The sequence below is a fragment of the Glycine soja genome, chromosome 2, assembly GCF_004193775.1.
Source record: "Glycine soja cultivar W05 chromosome 2, ASM419377v2, whole genome shotgun sequence".
Classification (NCBI taxonomy): Eukaryota; Viridiplantae; Streptophyta; class Magnoliopsida; order Fabales; family Fabaceae; genus Glycine; species Glycine soja.
The window spans coordinates 14,016,741-14,039,326 of NC_041003.1; the positions used below are offsets into that span (position 1 = coordinate 14,016,741).

The window sequence follows — 22,586 nt, forward strand, 5'->3', positions numbered from 1 at the left end:
TACGAGGAAAGGAGGAATAATTACGAAAAGATATCTCTAAAATTCGTGTAAATAAAAGTATGAGAAGAAATAATCCATCCACCACCAGCAATTAGAACAGCCAATGTCCACCCAAACATGCAGAGATGAGACCCATCTAAATATGGGACTAATTAATTTCTTCAGGGGGCATCAGAGAGTTCCCATGACAAAAAGAAATGAAAGAATTTTATGATGTGGAAAAGGATAATTTTAATTCGGAGTCTCATATCAAAACTCACGCAGTATAGAAGGCAAAGCTAAACCTTCAATAAAAACTCCAACAGCCTCTTATCGTTGACCCTCTTTTTTTATGTATCATCATCATGTAGTATTATTATGTAGTGGTAAAACTCCTCCCATGTATACTTTTATCTGCAAAATTCATGGTGGAGAGTAGTATCCTATACATCAACTTTTCCTGCTTTGTGCATATGACTTTTCCAACTAAAACTCTCGGATCTTGCATCTTCATCATCTTCCATGCTGTCACCTTCAGTTGGGGATGTTCCTCCCCGGGACCCTGCAGCCAAATGAAGAGGACTCTGAGGAGAACCTGACCCTGAACTGCTAACTTTTGAAGAGTCATTGTACTGATCTTGAGACATCCACAAACCTCCAAGAACCACAACTGGCTGGTTAGAACTTGCAGCTGGAACTCTCCGCGTATGAAGACGATATTTCTGCATTCATACATGACCATATATCATCAATCTCAATGCAAACTTCATAACACAATTAAATCTTAACATGATCTTTTTCCATAAATGCCCCAAGCAACTAAACAAGCAGTTAAAGGACCAAAACAAAAAAAGTTCCAAGAACTCACTTGTAAATGGCTCTTCACTTCATCGTTAGTCAGGCCATCAACTTGCATAAGCTCTCTAATTTGCTTTGGTGTTGCTACTGCAATTAACAGAACACAGAAGTTTAATTAGACAAATGAACCAAACAAAGTGTAACATATTATCATGCCCTTCCAAATAAACTTGAATTGGCAGATAATACGACATGTATAACACTCCTATGCCTATCTATCTGTCTCCTGATCTAACTTTAAGCAAATCCCAACTTTACACATGAACCAAACAGAACAAACTCTACCTAATTTCAACCAACATCAACAATTTCAAGTTCAACCCAATTCCAGCATCATATTCCCGGACTACTGCTAACCTATAATTTCCAAATTGATCAAAAATTGAGTCTGGTGTAAAAACCCATATCAAAAATTGTATAATAACTTGACATTTATAGTTTAAGAAAGTGAAATATACATAGATCACAATTCAATTTCATATCAAGATTGAAAAAAAGTAAAAAAAAATAAGAAAAGCATTCGAGTTTCTAACCTTGAGAACCTCCAAGCTTCTGCAAGGCATTAACAAATCGTCTGTGCAACTCAGGGGACCAGCATCTCCTCTGTTTCCTAGCAGTCTGCTGAAGTGAAGTCGCACGCAAACTCGGCTGAACCATGGGAGGAGAAGAAGAAGAAACAGCCCTGTTGGAACTGCTCCTTGATCCCCTTGAACCACACCCCTCTTTCACAGAAGAAGGTGTCAGAAGAGAAAGTCTATTCATAACACTCTCTTCCTTCTCTTCTTTGGATGCAGCAGCCCCCAGTCCCACTGTCGTCACCGGCACAGATGATGATGAAGATGAGTACCTAGAAAAAGGCATAAACGCCCTTCTTCCTTCATTTATATTACTACAAGTCTGAAAAGGATCCTCAACCACAGATTGCCCTTCTTCACTTTTCTGCCATCACCAACAAACCAAACAAAAAAAAAACACATTAACATTATTAATTGAATGCTTGAACAATGATAATCAGCAATAATCTCAGTATATTAGTATTGATGTATTCTTTTTTCTTTCCATTTTAGTGCCAAAAATCTTAGCATCCTCATAAAAATTAACCTTCCATTATTGATGCATCTGATCAGAATTAGAGTTTCACAGTTACCTTCAATAGAATCCTTTGTTATGAGAATTATTGAAGTAAAACTCTAATTTTGATTTGAAAACTAATACTTAATGCACATAACTGAATATAGGTTTTGGTTTTTTTAGCTAGTTATTCAATTTCTACCTTGGTTTGTAATTTGTGAAGTAGTTGTTTGCGATCAGAAGGGTTGTTATTATTAGTGGTGGCAGTGGTAGTGTTGTTATTCCAGAGCTGAACAGAACTCATCCAATTCCTCTTATCCCGGCATTCGTTGTCGTCATCATCATCATTCTCCTCCTCTTCCTCCTCCTCCTCGCTCTGATCACCACGCTCCTTCTTCAACGGAATGAACTCCTCCAGCACCGGCGCAGAATCACGCGCGACCCTGCATTTCTGCGATTCCGCCTTCAGAACTGAAATTGCTGCAACACAGGGGAAAAAACGACGGCGTTTAGATGCGTGTAAAGAAATATGATGTCTGTGAATAAATATAAATAAATTTCAATTTCTCCTGTACTGTTCTAATGTTTAGTTTTGTCTGGGCAGATAATAAAAAAAATATAAACACGGATGCACGAGTAGCTAACTAGTAATAAGAAATGCGGAACGCGAAACGCACCGTCGTTTAAGAGGAGCATGGAGAGGGGGAGTTCGCGTTTGAAGGCGTGGATCTTGCGGAGCTCGTCTTCGAGGCGGGCGAGGAAATCGTGGAGGGTGGCGGGGGGGTTGTTGTTGTCGGAGAGGTGGCGGAGGAAATCGGTGATGGTTTTGGGGATGAAAGTGGGTCTTAAATCCAAGCTCAGTTCTGCGGGAACCGAACCCATTGGATTGGATTTGGATCGATGGTGGTGTTGGTTTGGTGTCCTCAGATTCAGATTTTGGTTGCAGAGGAAGAAAAAGAAGGAGGAGCCAAATGAATGAATAAATAAAGAGAGAAGAAGGAAAGGAAAGTGAAGGGAAATTTCAAAACGCCAAGATTCTGCGGAGGAATGAGAGAGAGAGAGAGAGAGAATAAGAAGAAAGCAACGACGACGGAGGTTTTAAAAGTCACTTTCGGGTCCTCGCGTATTTAATCCAACATCTCCCTCCCACTCTCTTAAACCCATTCCTATTCCACTTTCTTTTTTTTTTCTTCAAAGTAGATAGTAGTAATATTATTCTTTAAGGGTAAGTTATGGGTCAGTTTGTTTAAAATTTAATTTTAAAATAAGTGTTTTAAAAAATGTTTATTTAATGACCCAATATAATTTGATTATTAAATAAGTAAAGAGTTTTTAAGCCGAAATAATTTAAACAATTAAACTGAAAAATGTTTATTTTATTAAAATAAATGTTTTTTTAATAAATAAGTTTTAGCAAACTAATATATTTATCATGTACCAAAAACAAAAAATTTTCAAATAAATAATAATAATTTATGTTTCCTAAATGATTTATGATTTGAATCATAATCTTCAATAAATAATACTCAAATGAAAATAAAAATATTTCTCTTATATATATTAAAAAAACATAGATATTATCACACATGTGTATCTACATCTCTATTTTGTTGTTACATTTTTTTATATTAACATTTATTTTTTTTATTTCCTTTTCTAGGAATATGAGAACTTTCAAAAATCATAATTTTTACTTTTAAAATTATTTGTTACTGTTAGTTTTAAAATTATAAAAAGTCATTTTTCTAAAAGTAGTTCTATAATTACGTGGCGTTTCCAGAGTTTTTTTCTGCTTTTAGTTTTCTAAAATTTATTAATTTTTTTAAAACAAATCAAAATTTAAAAAAATAAAGAAGTCTGCTTTTATTTTTCTAAATTTATTCTAAAAATTGTCATAATTTTAAAAAAATTCAATACTTTAAATTTACTTTTTTCTTTTAAAAATATTTTTCATTTAACCAAAATGGTGAATTATTCACTTCCACAAAAATCGGTATGCAGTTTTAAAATTTAATTAATTTAAAAAAAGAAAGGAAATTTTAAAACTTGAAAATAGGATTAGACGAAGAGGTACTTTTTTTTTATCCTGATTTAGTTTTTAAATTAAAATCATAATTTCACTTTTTAAATAAAAATTAAAAAATCCATTCTTAAAAGTTGGTTTAAAATTATGTTGTATTTCAAATGTTTTTTTTTATACTAATAACATGTCAAGTCAAAGCAAGTAAGGTGATACTAATTTTGATATTATTCAATACTTCATATGGTGCATGAAACAAAAATAGAATGTATAAAGAAAAACTTACAATGACAAATCCCTATCTTTCTATAAATCATTCAAATTTCAACTTTTTTTCTTCTATAGTCCATTAAGATCTATGTTGTTTTATCTCAATTGAAAGACTCTTCCAAACATTTTTCTTCTTTGGCAAACCAAGATGCATTTCTTTCTTTCAATTTAATTCAGAATGCACAAAAAATCATTTTATTTTTTTAATATAGAACAAAATTGCACATACCTTTCATTTTTTTTCAACGTGATTTCTTTCATTGTTTAGACATGCTTTTGCTTTAGAGGTTTTCACCCGAATGTCCAAATTGATGAGATAGAGACTAATCAAATTCTCTTTTTGGAGTAAAATAAAATACCTTAAACCCAAATTAAAATTTTGGGAACAGTTAGTCCAAAATGATATGATGTAGAGAGAGATGGTGGTTCAAATTGCAAGAGAAAAAATTGGAGGAAGTACAATATTGAAATTTAGTTTCCTAGAGTTAGATGCAGGTTTAGAACTAAGGTAGATCTAGAAGACCAATGAAATTATGTTCTGTTTCAAAATCGTGTACTCACGCCGACATAATGCTTTAAAAAATAAATAACAAAAGGCTCATAAAAATATATTTATATTGAAAAATCAATTCCTTGGATTAAACGTGCATGGCTGCATTTGTATCAATACAATAAAGTAATGTTAGAAACCACAAAATTCATTAGATAAAAGTAGAAATGGATGAAAAAAAAACAAATATAATAATACTATGTTCTGCAATTCCAGTTTTATGAGAAGAAGGATGCATAAAGATGAGAGTTATGAGAGTTGTTACTGATAATATATATATATATATATATATATATATATACACGGAAAATGATATGCGGTTATATGAGAGGGAGATAATGTGTGGTTATATTTTGGAGGGAATAGTGATATGGCAAGTTATGTTGGAGGAAAAAAGAGAAACCAAAAAAAATGATCAAAAGTGATATCTTATTTATCTATTCTATTGTTATATATTTAGGTGCCTGAACAATATATACTTCGCTCCAATATCATGTAATGGAAAGAAAAACTATATCCATCAACACTTCTTCTACTCTTTTATAAATTTTATATAAAGTTTCTTTTGTGTCGCAAACATACACACAAGAGTCCCTTTGTTTTTTTGTTTTTTTTTTATAAATGTTAAATTTATAATTTATATTATATAAAACTGATAAAAAAATATTTTTTCTATCATTATTTAATATTATGCAAATCTCTTTCAATTTATAGTAAAACTAAATTTCAAACTGATTATATATATTTGAATTTGTTAATTTGGTTCAAGTTTCAATCAAACCAAATGTATTAACCTCGGGTTGCCTGGTTCAGATCATACGATAAAAAAATATATTATATTTTTTAAATTTTTTATTTCTAATTATTGTATTTATATAAATATTTTATTTAATTTTATATGCAAGATAATGATCAAAATATTAATCCAAGAAAAAAATATTATTTATTTTTAATAACTAATTATTTATTTTTTAAAAATAGAAATTAATTTTTCTATAGCCATCACTTTATATATATATATATATATATATATATATATATGTATATATATATATATAAAAGTTTACACGATAAACCTGACCCACTTAAGATATTTGATAACGTTAGAAAAGATCATACAAAAACTAAAAAAATGAATAAGAGAAAATACAAGAGTTGAAGCAAAACTTAAGTTTTAAATTTAAAATATATTGATTTAAAAGTTAAAAAATAATGAATTGGATCAGAATTAATCCAAGTATAAAGCAACTAAAACTCAAATTTTAGGCTTACAAACAAAAGAAAAATTACTTTTAGTTTTTATAAAGTAAAAAAGGTCAGATTTATCAGAAAAAGGATTGTATATGTTAAAAAAATTAAATATATAATTTTTCATTTTAAAGTAAAATATTTATTTTTAAATTTATTTTAAGCCTCACTTCCATTAGATCGACTCTGAATTGAATAAGTTTGGATTAGTTTAGGTTGAAAAAAGATAAATTCAATAAAAAAAATTTATATTATAATAAATTTGATTTAAATTTGAAGTAAAAATAATCAATAACAATCAATCTAGTTGGTTTAGTTTGAATTGTTGAATTAATAGGATAACATAAATCCGATCCGATGAACACCCAAGTAGGGATAAAGCCAATTTTTTTATTTATGAAAAGTCAAGACAAAAAACATGAGTCAAGTAAAAAAAAGTAGTAAAATTCGTACATGCACTGTATAACATATGTAAGAAATTTAATATATAAATAATATTTTTTATGAGTAAAGAAATATATAACATCTTCTATGTAAAATATATATTTATATATTAAAGTACTTTTTATATATTCCCTAAGATAAGAAAGGAGAATCACAAAATAACTTTACGTAGTAATTTAAATTAAAAAAAAAAAATTGGAGATTATCATGGCTCCACCCAGTCATTCCGTCTCCACCCTTATCATAAAAAAGACTATCTTTCATAAACTATTATTTTGTAAGTTTTTCTAAAACCATCGAAATTTGGATTTTTAGTTTTCTGGTAAGAATATATTTTCATAAGTTTTGGTGGGATCGAATTTAATTTTTCCTCCTACAAATTAAATATGTGTTATCAACTAAGTTATAGAGATGTTGTTATTATTTTATTGGTTGATATACTAACTTAAATTTAAAATATTTTTAATAGTATTTGATTGCATGCTCATTGGACCACTTTTACCTTCTTTACTATCATAAGCAGTTTCACATGCCTTTTGATCCAAAAAGATGGAAATATTAAAAAAAACTTTGTAAGAAATCTAAAATGTAATTTGATTCAACAAACATAAAAGAAAAAATAATAATTTACCTTGACATCCATTATCTCATTACTTCTTTAATTAAATATTCAATTCATTTAATAACTATTAGTTGTTAACTAGTAAGTACTAACTACTATTGCAGTAAATAAATAGTAACTACTAAACTTTTTATATTTCCAGTCAAAACAATTTTTATATTTAATTACAATTTTTACCACAATTTTTTTGTAGCTTAAATAAATTTTATGTATAATTGATAAAAAATTAAGTAGAGTGAGTATTTGAAAATTGGTTTGTGAAAAGTTTTTATGTTGAATTTAATTTCTAAATTATTTACAATTAAGAGGTGATTTATACAAGTATAACATTAGTGTTTAAACTATATTCAATTTAACTTTTAAGAATATGATTCAATTTTTTTCAATATTTAACAAATCATTTTGTATTACAATTTACAGGTGCACACTTTTTATAATGATTGCAATTAAAAAGTATTGATATAAAATAAAAATAGAATATATATGATATTTTATTTTTTAATTTAAGAGAATTCAAAATTTTCTTTCTATTTATGTTCTTTTCAAAATTAAATTCTTTTTTTTCTCTTCTCAAACAATAGAAATGTAGTATTTATTTATTTTGAGAATACGATTCACCTATTTTCTTTTTCAAAATTTAATATATTAGTTTGCATTACAGCGAATCAGCAAGAATGGTTTGGTCGGGTCAGATGATAAGTTATTTTAATTTTATTTTGTATCTTTTGTCAAAAACAAAATAAAGAACATCTTTTTATCTAGGTTTTGATATAAGTCAAGAATCATCTGCTTTTGGAATGAGAAGGTACCCAAAGGTGGAATTTATGTTCATGGAGATTCCAACACGTGTCAGATAGACTACAATTTAATTTAAATTATCATAAAAAAAGTGTCATTGAATTATTAATCTAAGAGTCTAAAAAATAAAAATATATATATAATGCTTTACTTTTATAAAATCACTATTCTCCTCAACTGACTTCATTTATTTAGAAGCAATAAAATGGCAATATCCCATTTTATAACATACTATTTTAAAGTATATTCTTTCTCAAAAGAGCACTTGAGACAATCTCGAGCTTAAAATAACTTATACCGTTGATTTTTGTATTCGGTGGTTGAGAAAATTTGTTTTTTATTCGAATAAATGTGTGTTTACAATTTAGTTTATTCAAAATTAATAATGATTTATTTTTATATTTGTAAAGTATTTAAAAAAATAATTAATTAATTTTTAAAATGTAGTACATTTATTTTTTATTAGTTTTCTGAGAAAGAATTTTAAAAAGAAATTATATCTTCCATGATTGTTTATTTGTGGTATAATATATATACATGGACACGATTAGTTTATACTAATACACTTTTTGATAACATTTTATAAAGTAATTTTTATTAATCTAATTATTGTATTTCAAATTTTCATGAAGTAAATTACGTTTACAAATTTTACACAATTTAAAAATTAATAAATTTTTTACCAAACCACTTTATTTTAAGTTTAAATAATACCTTTTGTCCTTGTTCAATCGTCTTAATTTATACTTTTATCCTTTTTCTCCCTCAATTTGGTATTTTTATCTCTTCATTTAATTTCAGTTTCACGTTTTATTGTATTATTAGTTTCAGTGTCAATCAAAAACCACCACAAGCTTTGCTAAAAAAAAAACATAAGCAAAATAGTAATTAATGTTATCTTGACAAAGAGAGTAAACTGTAGAAGGATAGAAGAATTAGGGGAGGAAGAGGAGGACTACTTTTACATTGTACTATTTTTATCTTCCTGATCCCCTCCATGGTCCAAAATTACTCTCAAATAGTTAAAAGAAAAATCCTTCGGCTTATAAAGTCGTAATCATTTTTACTATTTCTATGTTAAAGTGTATAAATTAAGATAACTACTTTCATGACTTATTCTTAAATAAAAATTAATTCAAAAAATATCTCATTTGGTAATTTTGACAAAAACTAACCCTAAATGGTAAAAAAAAACTGGACTCGAGGAGGACAAAGAAAAGGGGATAAGAAAGAATGTGATTATATAGTCTTTTATCTCTTTTAAGTTACACACTTTTGTTCTTTATATATAAAAAGAGATTTGTTAATATATACATTCTGGTTTAACAAATTATAACTAAAAAATATCTTAAAATACATAATGATATAACTTGTGAAAACCCTCATGCCAAAAAATAAGGAGGTATACATTAGCAAAATTTGCACTTAAAAGTTATAGTTTAGCTAGCTTCTTTTTTTATTTGATCTTTAATGTTTTAATGTCTTCTTAATTTTAGTTTTAACGATGTCTTTCCATTACTATTTTTTTTGTAAATTATGGGTGTGAAGACACGGAAACAGGATTAGAAATCTTAGCTAGGTTAGCACCCAAACATCCATTCCACAACCACGCACCAAATAACATTAAAGAAGAAAAAAAAAAGGGGATGAATAAAATGGAAGGACTAGACTAGAATCCAAGAACAAAATTATACAAACTTATTATTCGATTATTAACTTTAGTAGTGTTTTTTTAACTGCTACAAATGTCAAAAAATGTAACAAATTTTGATCACCACAATTGAGGAAAAGAATTAAATTAAATCAAAAGGGAGTAGAGAAGAAAACAAAAAAATGGACGGAATTGAGACTTTAAATGAAAAAAAAAATGATTTAACCCTATTTTAACATATAATGAGATATTTAAAACATAAATATTACTATGACTACGTACTTGAGAGGAGGTCTATCCACCACCTTTGTTAAGTTTGTTCTCCATGCTAAAAATCCCTATTTAATATTTGCAAGTTATCTTTATTCTCTTTGGCTCTAGCTCAAGTCTCACCTATCACAGCATTAACCATATCAGAAAGTTCATCCACAATTCTTGAGTTGAGACCACCTGAATGAATCTAGGTCTTATCTTCTTTTTTTTTTTCGGTATCTTGTGTTTGCTTTTCGATCAAATTGGACATTTAATTTTGACAAAATCTCCGCATTAATATTTTGATTTTGGATGGAACCTTCAACTATTAAGTATCCTTTGACAAGCTAGTGTTCCAATTTGACCGCAACACGCTTAAGAGATCGGCAGAATATTGTTTAAACACTACTTTGGAACTAGACTTCATATTTTCCTTTCTTACGCATATTTTCCAATCCAATTTTTTCTTATCCCCAATGAATCTTCACTTTCAGAATCTCATCATCAAATTTTTGTAAAAGCATTCCAGATGTTAGTACAACTGTCAATCAATAAAGACTAAGCTAAAGGAGACGTCCAAAGTGCATTAGGTGGAATAATTTTCCATTGAAGGTGGTATCCATCGATCCTCTATGTATGGAGTCAACATAATTAATCTTCCAACAAAATCACACAACATACTTAGCAATAAAGGGGGGGGGGGGGGGGGGGGGGGGAAATAGGGGGATATGAGATAAGGTAATGTAATATTAGACTACTAATAACACTTTTTCTAATACTTTCTTTCTAACAAATTATTTACTATTTTTTGAAATTTATTAAAAATAATAAGTTTTAGAAATCTTATTTTTAAATTAGGAGAGATTTATTAAATGATAAGTAATGTTTATTAAATTTTTTAAATTTCAATAAATTTTAATCAATAACAAAAGATTATTAAAAAAGTATGACTAACATTCCTCACGTGATATGTATATAGAGAGAAAAAATGAGTTATAAAATATATTAAAAATTATTTTTTAGTTTATTCTATCTCATGAGTCATAAACCCCCATAAGCACCGATAAAGTGCGGTATATATATATATATATATATATAGAATAACAAAGTGTGGTATATTGTTTAACAAATTATATGAAAAAAAATATATATTTTGAATAATAGAAAAACGTGTTCTCATATACTAAGATCACTTTTATCTTTGCAATAGTTTTCAGTTGCATATTTTCCCCTTCTAGCAAATTGTATATAAAATAGTGAGTATATCTTTTTCCGATATACTTAATATAATTGCTCAGAGAAGAAACTCTCTTTCACTCTCTTTATCACTTCATTGACTTCTAATGATGGAACTTATTTAACAATGCTGCTTAACAATTAAACACTTCTGATAAAATTGGCCTAAGAGCCTGATGTGGCAAAGTCCATGAAGTAGGGCTAATTATTTATTTAGTCTCGCAAAAGATTATTGAGTCGACAGGAAATTAATAATATTTAGCTAATGATTCAGGGCATTTGGAACCAATTTTGAAGAAATGTAGAGTCGCAAAGCATAATCTTTAAAACGATATTGGAGAACCTTTTACGCAGAGAATAAAGATAAATGGTGACAAGGTGTCTAATCCTTTAGTGGTCCCAATATAACCTAATTTATCTACTTAATCAAAAAACTAATTAATTAAGAAACCATGCATGGAGTGTTTTTGACGTAAGAAAACAATATTTTATACTATTTAATATGTTCTACTTCTATTATAATGTTAAAAAATATTGTAAAAGTGAAAATAACAATAATTCATATAAGTGATATACTCATTCAAAGTATAAAGCAAAAAACTTTTTTTTCTTCTCTAAAAAAACACATGAGAATCTCTCTCATCAAACTAGAAGACGGGAGACCTCAATAAAGCAAAAACTTTTTTTTTATTCTACTTACACATGAGAGTCCTCTTCATTATGGCATTCGAGGAAATTTTATACTATCCTTCCTACCATAGATTTGACTCTTATCTACTTCGATTCCTCTATCCTCTAATTTTGATTTTCAGATAATAAGTCATCATGAATCACCAAGATATTTTTCAGAAATTACTCCGCCGTTGATTGACGACTTTGGTGAGTTGTAGGAGATAATTTTTTCTGTTTACGATTGTAACGTTTTTTGTCCGTAAAAATAAAAAAATAAGTGTTAAAAAATTTATAACAATTCACATATTTTATTTAACCAATTAAATTATACTTTATTGGTTGTACACACTCCCTTGAGATCTTTTGTGTATATATAAGAAAAAAAATCAAAATTAAATAAATATCAATAAAGAAAAATATTTTTTTGAGTTGATATATGCTTAATTTTTTTTCTAGTAATAGATCATATATCTAGTTTTACACATAAAACTAATAATAAATATTTTTTTGTTAAAATTATTATTTATTAAAAGTTAAATATTTAAATAATTACATAAAAAAATTTAATCTCCTTAATATAGTTTTAGATCCATCTCCGTCCCTAGTTGTACGATTGTAAAGTAGGTGCCACCGGTAAAGAGAAAAATATATACAAAAACATTGAAGATGCTATTTGGCTTATATACTAAAAAAATATATTGCCCATAATTTCTACTTGTAGATTCTTAAAATCAAAACAACAGTTAGGATCATGTGAAGTAAGTAATGAAAAAGGTAAAAAAAAAAAAAAACACAACGTAGTTTTAATGGCAATAAGGTTACTATCTACCTGTACATATGAAATGGAAAATTTTACAATTTTGAGAACACGCAAAACTGTGTTTAATTTTGTTAAAAAAGAATCTTATACAAACTAGCTGGGCCTACGGTTTGAACTAATTTCCTTTTTCGGCGTGTACAATTCGTACAAACTTGGGATAAATGGTTATTTCGTTCTTAAAAATATGTAATATTGATTAATTTATTTTTAAAAAATGAAAAAATAAAATTTAGTTTTCAAAAAAGATAAAAAAAATAAGACAAATTTATTTTATTATTAGCTTTCACATGTTAACATTAGAAAAACTCATCGACATAACATCCAAAGATGAAAATGTCAATAAATCATTAAAGTGGAAATATATTTGTCAATAATTATAATCTTTATATTTAGGTGAGCATCCATTTTGTAATTTTTTATCCTTGCATATCATATAGGCAAATTTCATAATATTAACAAAAAAAGGTTAATAATAAAATAAATTTGTTTAACTTATACATTTTCAAAAATTAAATTTTATCATTTCATTAAGGACAAATTTATCAACCTAACACATTTTTAATAATAAAAATAATTATTTATCTTATAAAGTTAAGAGGAAAGTTTGCATATATTAATTAAATTAAATTTGTAGAAAGATGGTGTGGAATCCTAATCTCAACTACTACTATCATATATTGCGCGTGAAATCCACGCGCTGAGCATTTCTCAACATCGTTCTAGAGATAAGGAATCCAATTGTGCAGTGGACCCCACTTTCGACATTGCCCCAGATTACGTCTGGAATATTGCACAGAGGAGAAAGATGCCTCTTTTTCTTTTCTGTTCGTATTTTTTATTTTTTATAGATCACACATATTTTTCGTAAAAAATAATTTTATTTCGATTAAATAAGATTATTGATCATAACAAAATTATTGTTTCAAGTATTTAATGTAATTTAATACTTAATATTTGAATTCAAGATATCTAATCAATTTTAACAATCTTACAACATTTCGTGCACTTGTTTTTTTTTATTTATTATTGAAAAGGACAAGCTTTTACCACCGTTAGATTCCAGTTCTCTTCCACAGAATTAAGAATCTCTCTCGCTCCACAAAATCCCCTTTTTTAATTAATTTATTATGATTTGGTTTAAGATTCACACCTTTATTACTATTTAATGTTTGATTGAATTTGATAATAATATCTTATTCTTATCTTAAGCATGCAGTTTTGAATTGTTCGCTCCCATTTCCCGCATCTCCACTGCTTTTGTCGGATGCTTACCATCAAAGAATCCAACCTGCAAAAAAGAAGCTACAAATGCCAATTTTCATAAATACCCTCATAACATGCTTATATTTTTTTTTTTTACTATATCCCTCATTTATTCATCTCTTTCTATTTTGTATCCTAAACAAACCATTGTTTTTACATGTTTGATACCGTTATATGGGTATTAATTTTTTTTCTAGAAATTATTAAATGTTGTAAATACTAAAATCTAATCAATACCCGGTGTCAATTAATTCTCACATCAAATTGACAAATTGTCCCGTATTATATTAGCCCAAATTATCCAAAAAAATTCAAATTTTCAAATAATTTACGTTAACTTAACAGTGATGTCTACCGGTCTATCACTTATGCAAACAGTTATATTTACAAGTCACAACATTGATTAATATTGTGTTTAAATTAGCTTCATAATAAGAAATAGTCAATTATTTTTTTATGATGAAGTAAAACAATAAATAATTACTTTTACTTTTCCATATTATCATTATAATTTTTGTGATAGAATTGATTCTTGTGTGTTCTCTGAACACACTATAAGTTTGTTAATTTGTTGTTTGTAAATTTGGAATTTTGACTGGATGTGTACTTCAATAAATTGTTTCTTGTTTGCCCTTATGTTGACTTGTGAGTTGTGACTTCAACAGGATGTTTAATTAGGGACTATTTTATATATTTGTATTTTTCGAAGTATTTTCTAATTAAAAATTATGTTTATTTTTTTAAAAAATTCAAAAACGTTTGTTTTCCTTCAAAAATTCATTAAACTTATAAAAGTACTCTTAGTACTTTTTTATATAATGGAAAGGAAAGTTTTAATATGAAACTGTAAGGTGGAAGTTTTTTTTCTTTGACTGGGTAAGGTGAATTTTATATATCAAAGCCTATTTTTCTGTTTTTGCAGGGATAAATTTACATGAGGTAAGATAATACGACGCTAATTAGTCAATCATATAGATGTAGCACATTTAATAACAAGTTAGATTAGTATAAGATATATGGTCAATATACGGCCAAAGTACTATTGAATTCATTGTGCTTTTGACCAAGAAAAAATTGAGTAAAAAAAAAAAGTATCCTAATTCAACCGAAAGAGTCTAGTCTAATAAGTGATCTTCCGTTTTCAGACGTGTGCACAAATTCTGCTTTCTTTATTTCTCCCCATAAAATAATTAACAGTAATCAATTGTCAACTAAAATAATAGTACTAAAGTACGTGGCATATTAAATTTTCCAAAAATAGTGAAGAGCATAATGGTAATTTTATTCTTGCGTTAACTTTTTTTCTATTGCTTGGTTATTATTATGTTATGTTATTCCCTAAAGCAGTCAAAGGGGAATCCTTCTTCCAATGGAAGTAATGATAGCATGGAATTGAAAACAACCGGGTCTTGGATCATGAGTTTGCTAGGATCTTTCAAATTTCAACTCAGAAAAAATATATTTGATTAGGTCAATTCAAGGAGGAAAAAAAAGTGGAAACAAAGTGGGAAATATGGAATTTTGATTCTTAGTGACAAAGACAAGAAGGGGGGCTGTGGTGGGTCGGGGGTAACTTGACCTAGTGGTTTGTGGAAGGTTAGCTAGTTGCCAACCAATCCTCCAAAGTTTGATGGCCAAAGCAAAGCATCATCATCTATTTTGAGGAGATACTCTCAAAACAGGAATCCAAGAAATGGGATCTGTAACAGTTACTTGCCAAATTTTCATAGTTCTCTACCCCTAATATGGTTTCACACAACAAACCTCCATTTTATTAAAGCTTTAAATCCTAGTGATTTGCCCCTTAGACACTATAAATTATTAGGTGATTTAAGATAATTATATCATTTATGATCCCAATCATTAATCGTGGATATATAAATAATTTAATATTTTGAATTTTAAAAAATTCCTTAGATTAAAGATAATGATGTTAATCTTTGATTATTCACATGTAGTATAATTATTTATGAGTTCATAGATAACATGATAGTTTTGAAATATCTAATAATGTTATGTGATAACTTATTTTCTCATGATATATTTTAAGATAATTTTATCAGACAAATCACAAATATAATTAAAAATCTCCTCTGAAAATTTGACAGTTATTAAAGCACTATAGTCATTAGTCAATTTTTTCCACACCACCAACTTGAAATAAAATCTTCTCGAGTCTTGCCTCCCAATAACCTAGCACGTGCTATGCATTACGCCAAAATAACTAATAAAGGGTCACTTTGATTTTGGTTAATTTTTATCAACACCATCAATTTCAGATAAAAGTTTTATTATTAATTAATTACTAATACAAACTTATCTTGTTACGTTATAATGGAACTTATAATCCTCTCTCCTCTCGATCACATTATAAAATTAAGAGATTCATGATTCTATGAATAGAAAGTTGTTAATGTCGAGGGTACTTAATTGATTGAAGGTCATCTTCAACTTTACTATAGGTTCAATGAAGAGTGCAATTTGCTTTCACTTTCAACCCCAACTTGTTTTGATTGGATCCAGAGAACATAAGATACCTTATATAAGAGCTTTAGACAAATTCCAATTCCCCCATCCAACTACCAAAATAAGAGCATCTTTCACGTGATGACAAGCTCATATTCATGGGTTTAATGGCATTTGTGTCAGTCCTTCACGAAGGCATTTATTTGTCCCCAATCCATGTGATAATAATAACAACGGCCTGGATTTTTTGCCCCTTTGTGATGGAATCTTTTAGAATAATGACTGATAGTACCATCTAACAGTTTTCACTACTTTGTGAGGCTGTTTTTGGCTTTTAGAGTTTGGTGTCCTTGTCTTCTTTTGGGGATTGTTTTGTTTGTGACATTATTATTATTGCTCTTGCTTGGCCCTTGCAAGAAATCCACTTATTCTCCTCTGTCACACACACACAATACATCATGATTCATGATTAGCTCTAATATCTCTCTCTTTCCCCTTTTCTAACATGTTAATCACCTCCTAAATTCTTAACGCTTCAAACAAAACCTCTCCATATAACCATCCATAATACTAGCTACAACTTCCCAAAGGTTCTTTTATTTATTTATTCATTCATTTTTTTACAACTTAAAAAATAGTGATCCAATTACATAGTATATATTATCATGTAGGATAAATTTATTTACTTTTATAATAAACAAAAAAGGTTATTCAAACAATTTTACAATATTATTTAATAATAAATTATTATGTATAAAAGTCTGTTAACTTTTATAATTATTATCTTAATTTATATAAATAATTATTAGTGATCATGATGATATAAAATTATTTTATACTATAAATATATAATTATTAAATTTTTTATAATAATTATGTTAAACAGTAATTTTTATTTAGTTGACCATACAAGACTGTTGTTGTATACTGTCAGAGTGTGTGATCATTACACTATTGAACTATAAAGAAATTTCCCAATAAGATTAATTTCGTAGATATGATGGCTCTTATTTTAATCAAGCTTACAGTTTTGTAGGTGAAAAATAAGGGTATATAGATTGTAGTTCAGAAACTTTGATTGGCAAGGAAAATGGGAGTCAATTACGAGGAATGAATTTTACGTTTGATCTGTTGCTTCATACGCATAACCAACAGTATAATGATAAGTCTTGTTATTCTGACTAACATGGTGCACTGAGTGAGAGTGAGAGAGCAAAGCATAAGGGTCGCTTTCCAATGAGAAGAAGAGTATTCCAGACTCCCATATCTATTTTGGTTGCTTTCGGACAAATTCAACCATTATAGTAATTTACAGAACCAAAGCTTTTTAAGATAACAGTAAAATCAATTGCAAACTGCATGCGTTTGAGCACACACATCAATAAGGGTGGACATTACTTATTGGTTGCCTAAATATACTTTCTATACTTTTATTTATTTATTTTAGTATTGTTTTATCTTTATTGACCCGAGGATATTAAAAGAAGAAAAGAAAAAGTAACATTTTAGATGGGGTGAACATTATTGTTTTTTTCTCGTGTAAAAGTTTAGAGAGAAATTTTCCATCTAAAACCATATCATGTCAAAATATTTATAGGTCTTGGCAGAAAAAGACTACGAATTGAATAATATTCAAGCTCATAACCTCACAAAATTAATTTAAAGCGATTAATTAAATGTGCAATATTACACTTTTTTTCTTCTTCTTTCAGGGCACCTATTCTTGTATTCCACTCTGAAACAAATGGAAACATGCATGAAAACGCATTAAGCGCAATAGGGGAAAAATATGCATTTCAGGCCTAAGAGGTAGGATATTAAATAAACTATGTTGAAATTATTAAAGGTTTGAGTTTTGAAAGCATTACTTGTGGAGAAAAGTTAAACAATACTTGAAGGGAAAGTAATGCTATATAATTTTTTTCTTATTAGTATGCTTTTTTCTTATTAGTATGCAAAAAATTTGTAAATGCTTTAAAAAATAAAAATGACAAAAAGAAAATATTATCAATTTATTCCCTATAGCCAGAAAAAATATCTCAAAAGAAAACAATATAATAATACATATTTTGCGACAGTCATGAAACACGAGAGCACTTAAAAGACAACAAGAGCATCTTTAATTATATTCACAACCACTTAGTAAATATATAGAGAATAAGAAAGTTATGAAAATTAAAATCACAACAAATAGCAATATTTATATCATAAATATGGTAGTTATACTCTTGTAGAAAATTTAATATTTTTTGGAAAATTATTTATATATTTTTATTGAAACTTTTTCGGAACTATTGCTAAGAAAGTTTTATTTTTTGAGTTTTATTTTTATAATTATTTCTATCTTGACTGAAAAAAAAAAAGTAGAAGGAAACGTGGGTGCAACTGGAGGAACTGGCGTGACGGTGGCAAATGATGAGAGAGAATCGATTCGCCGCATATGAAACGGTGGTGCTTTTAGCAAAACCCAACTGGGACCACTCCCTAATTTTGTGATTTTTTTTAGAAAAATGCTAATCAATGTTAATCGGTATTATTAGTACTTTAATTAAAAAATAAAAATAAAAATATTTTATTAAACTACGAAAAATTATATTATTTATAATTTTAAAAAAATTATATAATTTTCACATTGAATAATTTCTCGTTTTAGTTTCGTAATTAATCCTCTAAATAGTTTGACGGGACCTTTTATTTCTAAACCCACTCCCTAATTTTATAGCAGTAGCACATTGCCAACTTTTGGCTTTAATGCAAAATTAACAAAAATGTTATCAGAAAAAGATGACACGTATATAAAGTATTTTTGCATATGTAAAATAATTATTTAAAAATATTTCAAATGCCGGCGATCAAAGACTTGTTTCAAGAGGAATTACATATGAGCTTTGGAATATATATATATATATATATATATATTAAGTACAAGATACTCATGTTTTACGTCAAATGCTTAAAAAAATTTAGTTGATATCTATTTTGAAGTTATAAATTTATTTATTTATTGAATAAAAAACATCCAAATATCTAATTTTTTTACTAAGCACGGTTTTATGAATTTTTAATTTAAAAAAAATATTTTTTTTGTTAAAATAAGTATTAAATTAATTTTTTTATTTATGATATAAATTAAAACAAAAGTTGAATTCATAATTTTTTATGAGTAAGTTGAGTACATATATTTGTTACGCTAAGAAATATGCTCAAATAAAAAATATTATTATGCTTGCAAGTTTTCTTTATATTCAGTTTTTTCCAAATTTTTGAGATAATAATGAATCCTAAGTCTTAACTATTACAAGCGTATTTGCATATAATATTATTTAATTAAAACATTTATTGAAAGCCCTGTTAAAGTATTAAAATAGGTCTAAAAGTTACATCTAACAACAAAAGTAAGTAAGATTCTCGGATTAATATTCTTCATTTAATTTTCATCAAATAATTATCAATCATTTCTATAAATGTCACGTCTTAACTTTATTAAGCAAAGAGTTTGTAGTCAATTCTTCTTTATTGAAGGGCACATCTTGTGCTCAATGTAACTGTAAGCTTTTCATATATTTAATAAATTTTGCTTATAAAAAATCTTCATTATTGAAAAGCCCAATTTTTTTAAGCAAAATTCAATACATGTGATGTAAAAAAAAAAAGATTTCTATAAATGTATTTATAATATATTCATAATTTACTCTAGCTTATATTTATATCTTAAACTAAAATAAATAATTTAAGGAGTTGATCGAATAGAACAAAACATAATTTCACAACACAAGTCATCATCCCTTCCTTCTAAATTCTTATTTCACAATTTTTTTTAGTAAACCTAACATTCATAATTATAGCTAATATAAAGATAAAACTTATACTTATAGTCTACATCTAAAACTAAAGGGTAATTAAATAACAAGTGAATAGTTAAAGTAAACATTCTCAATTAATAAATACATAAAGGAATGGTTGTAAATCCACGTTAGCTCTAAATCGAACTTAGTGTTTGACACTTCCATTTTCAAAGCATAGAAAGCATCGCAATCGCACTAAGCACTTCTTATTGACTACCAATTTACTTGAACATCCTTACCGTAATATCTGACTTTGAAGCTTTTAGATAAACAGTGTTTAAATCAGACAATTTAACACCTCTAAAGATAGGAAAGTGTGTTACAACTTTCGATTGCCGATTAAAAAAATAAATCATTGGGATTGGAACAATCTTAAAGTTTATTTTATATTTATTATTACAGTCCTAACTATTAATTTTTTAATTAATGTATACTTTATCTGTAAAGTGCATTCTCACGGTTTAGAAGAATCAAATTCGTATTAGAAATGCTTATACTCAAATAGGATTGTGCACTACATTGATCTCGCATAATTTACTGTAATATGAAGGAATGCTTGTCGGTTATCATCATTTCTTTTAAAAAACCATCACTTACTCCAGAAAAATAAAAAGAAAATAAAAAACTAATGCATTTTCCTCCATTTGTCATCCATATTAAGCTTTAAGCCTATGATGCTGCATTTATAAATTTCAAGGAAAAAGCAAACTTCGAAAGAAAAAAATAGCAAGAAATAAATTGGGCCCTAACTTTTAAAGGAAACTAATCATTTGGGCCTAAACATTCCATAACCGTGAGTTTTACCCGGATAGGCCCGCACTCAAATATAACAGAAGAAGATATATCACATATTTAAATATGCTTTATGTACTTATAAATAGTGTTTTATTTTTATTTTTATTTTTATTCTTTTTCATTTTAAAATCTAAAAGAGTAGAAGGACGCTGTGAACAATTTTTAAAGATGTTTGTCTTGAGCAGACCAATTTTAATAATGGGAACTAACCTAGGAATAAATCATGGGTCGTAGCTGAAACAAAATAGAAATCAAAAGGTAAAAAAAATAATCAAGAAAACGTTTAATAAGAGAATAGAGACAGTAGGTGAAAGAAAACAATGAATAGGACAACGTTCTAAGTTCTAACCATGGAAGGAAAAAACAATCTTTACAGTTAAAAATTTAACTGCATCAAATATAGTTTGGGGAAAAAAAATCTTAATCTTATATATATATATATATATATATATAATATATATATATATATATATATATATATATATATCGTTTTATCATAAAAAAGAAAGTGATTCAAGATTGAAATGTTTACAATTGAAAACAACAGTATTGAATCATGATCCCCAAAGGAAAAAGTTTTCCACGGAAATACTAGACATCAATCTTAATATCTAAAATTTTATATTTACCTTAAGCTTTTTTTTTTAATTATTATTATTATTTTAGTTTTGAGGAGGGCCTAAGGCTTGAAAACAACAAAATTAAGAACGCACAACCCGGCCTGGAAGGGATGGAGGTGAACTTAGAAAACTGAAGGTGTATTTAGCAAGAGCCTAAGTTGTTGGTTTTCGCAGTCCTGAACCATTATCGTATTGGTCCAAGATGTGATGGTAACCCAAAACCCACAGTGTGGAAGCTGTTGGCTGGATCTGACCCGAGAATAAACTAACCAAGTTTTATTTTTAAGTAAATGATATTTTAGTCCCTGAAATTGAATGTATAAATTCGTCATAATTTAGTCCTGAATTTATTTTCTCTGTCGTCAATATTTTTTTTTCTTTTAAAAATTTACTTCATGTAATTGTATAAATTTTATTTTTATTTTTGGTCTTTTTAACTTATGATTTTTTACCTTATTTTATTTTATTTTAGATTTATTATTTAGAATAAAAATTAATATTAGTAAATATTTTTAATTTTCTTAACTAATTTATAAAATTTTAGTTTTGAAATTTCATTTAACATTTTATTTTTAGTTAGTTTATCCCTAAAAATTAAAGATAATACCAGAATATTTATAACAAATATATGATTGCTTTTATCTTAACTAGACTCCCTTAGTCATAGATAGATACTAAATTGAAGTAAACATCCACAATAAAATGAATCAAGGATTTGTCATTTTCTTTGAAGCAATCACCTTTTCTCATGCTTATTTTCACCACCCTAGCGGAAATCAACCTCAAAAAAGGTGAAAACGAAAACTCCATGCATGCTCACTCACACCCCGCAACTTCTTTCCCCCTCTCATCCCTTCTTTATTCTCAGTGTGCCATTAACTCTTCCAACTAAATGCAAGCGGCCACATCATTCTGTGCGTATAGATAAATTGATGTTGAGTTATTCTAACTTAATTAAAAGTCTAAAAGTTTAAATCTTAATATACAAGTTAAATATTGAAAAGAATAATTTCGTTACTTATAATAATCTTATCTAACTCGAAACAAATTAATCATTACTAAAAATCTGTATCACCCTTCATGAATCTAGGGTTCTTTTTAGTAAC

The 22,586-nt window shown here is 27.6% G+C and overlaps 1 protein-coding gene across 1 annotated transcript; it reads right to left on the reverse strand.

Annotated features, from left to right (window-relative positions):
• Positions 1–3,038, reverse strand: LOC114388893 (transcription factor HHO5-like). The gene is made up of 5 exons (XM_028349431.1): positions 2,586–3,038; positions 2,111–2,388; positions 1,371–1,776; positions 848–924; positions 1–701 (listed from the first exon to the last, which is right to left on the reverse strand). Exons 1-5 carry the CDS (start codon positions 2,788–2,790, stop codon positions 423–425), a joined length of 1,245 nt encoding a protein of 414 aa, XP_028205232.1. The 5' UTR covers positions 2,791–3,038; the 3' UTR covers positions 1–422.
• Between the last annotated feature and the right edge of the window lie 19,548 nt (positions 3,039–22,586).

What these genes read in the sequence shown, in the direction of transcription:
- LOC114388893 (XM_028349431.1), bottom strand. Translation starts at nt 2,790, where the DNA reads ATGGGTTCGGTTCCCGCAGAACTGAGCTTGGATTTAAGACCCACTTTC. An exon ending in CATGCTCCTCTTAAACGACG is followed by an intron (nt 2,389 to 2,585) that starts GTGCGTTTCGCG and finishes CCTGTGTTGCAG; the next exon opens with CAATTTCAGTTCTGAAGGCG. An exon ending in GAAGCTTGGAGGTTCTCAAG is followed by an intron (nt 925 to 1,370) that starts GTTAGAAACTCG and finishes TGTTAATTGCAG; the next exon opens with TAGCAACACCAAAGCAAATT.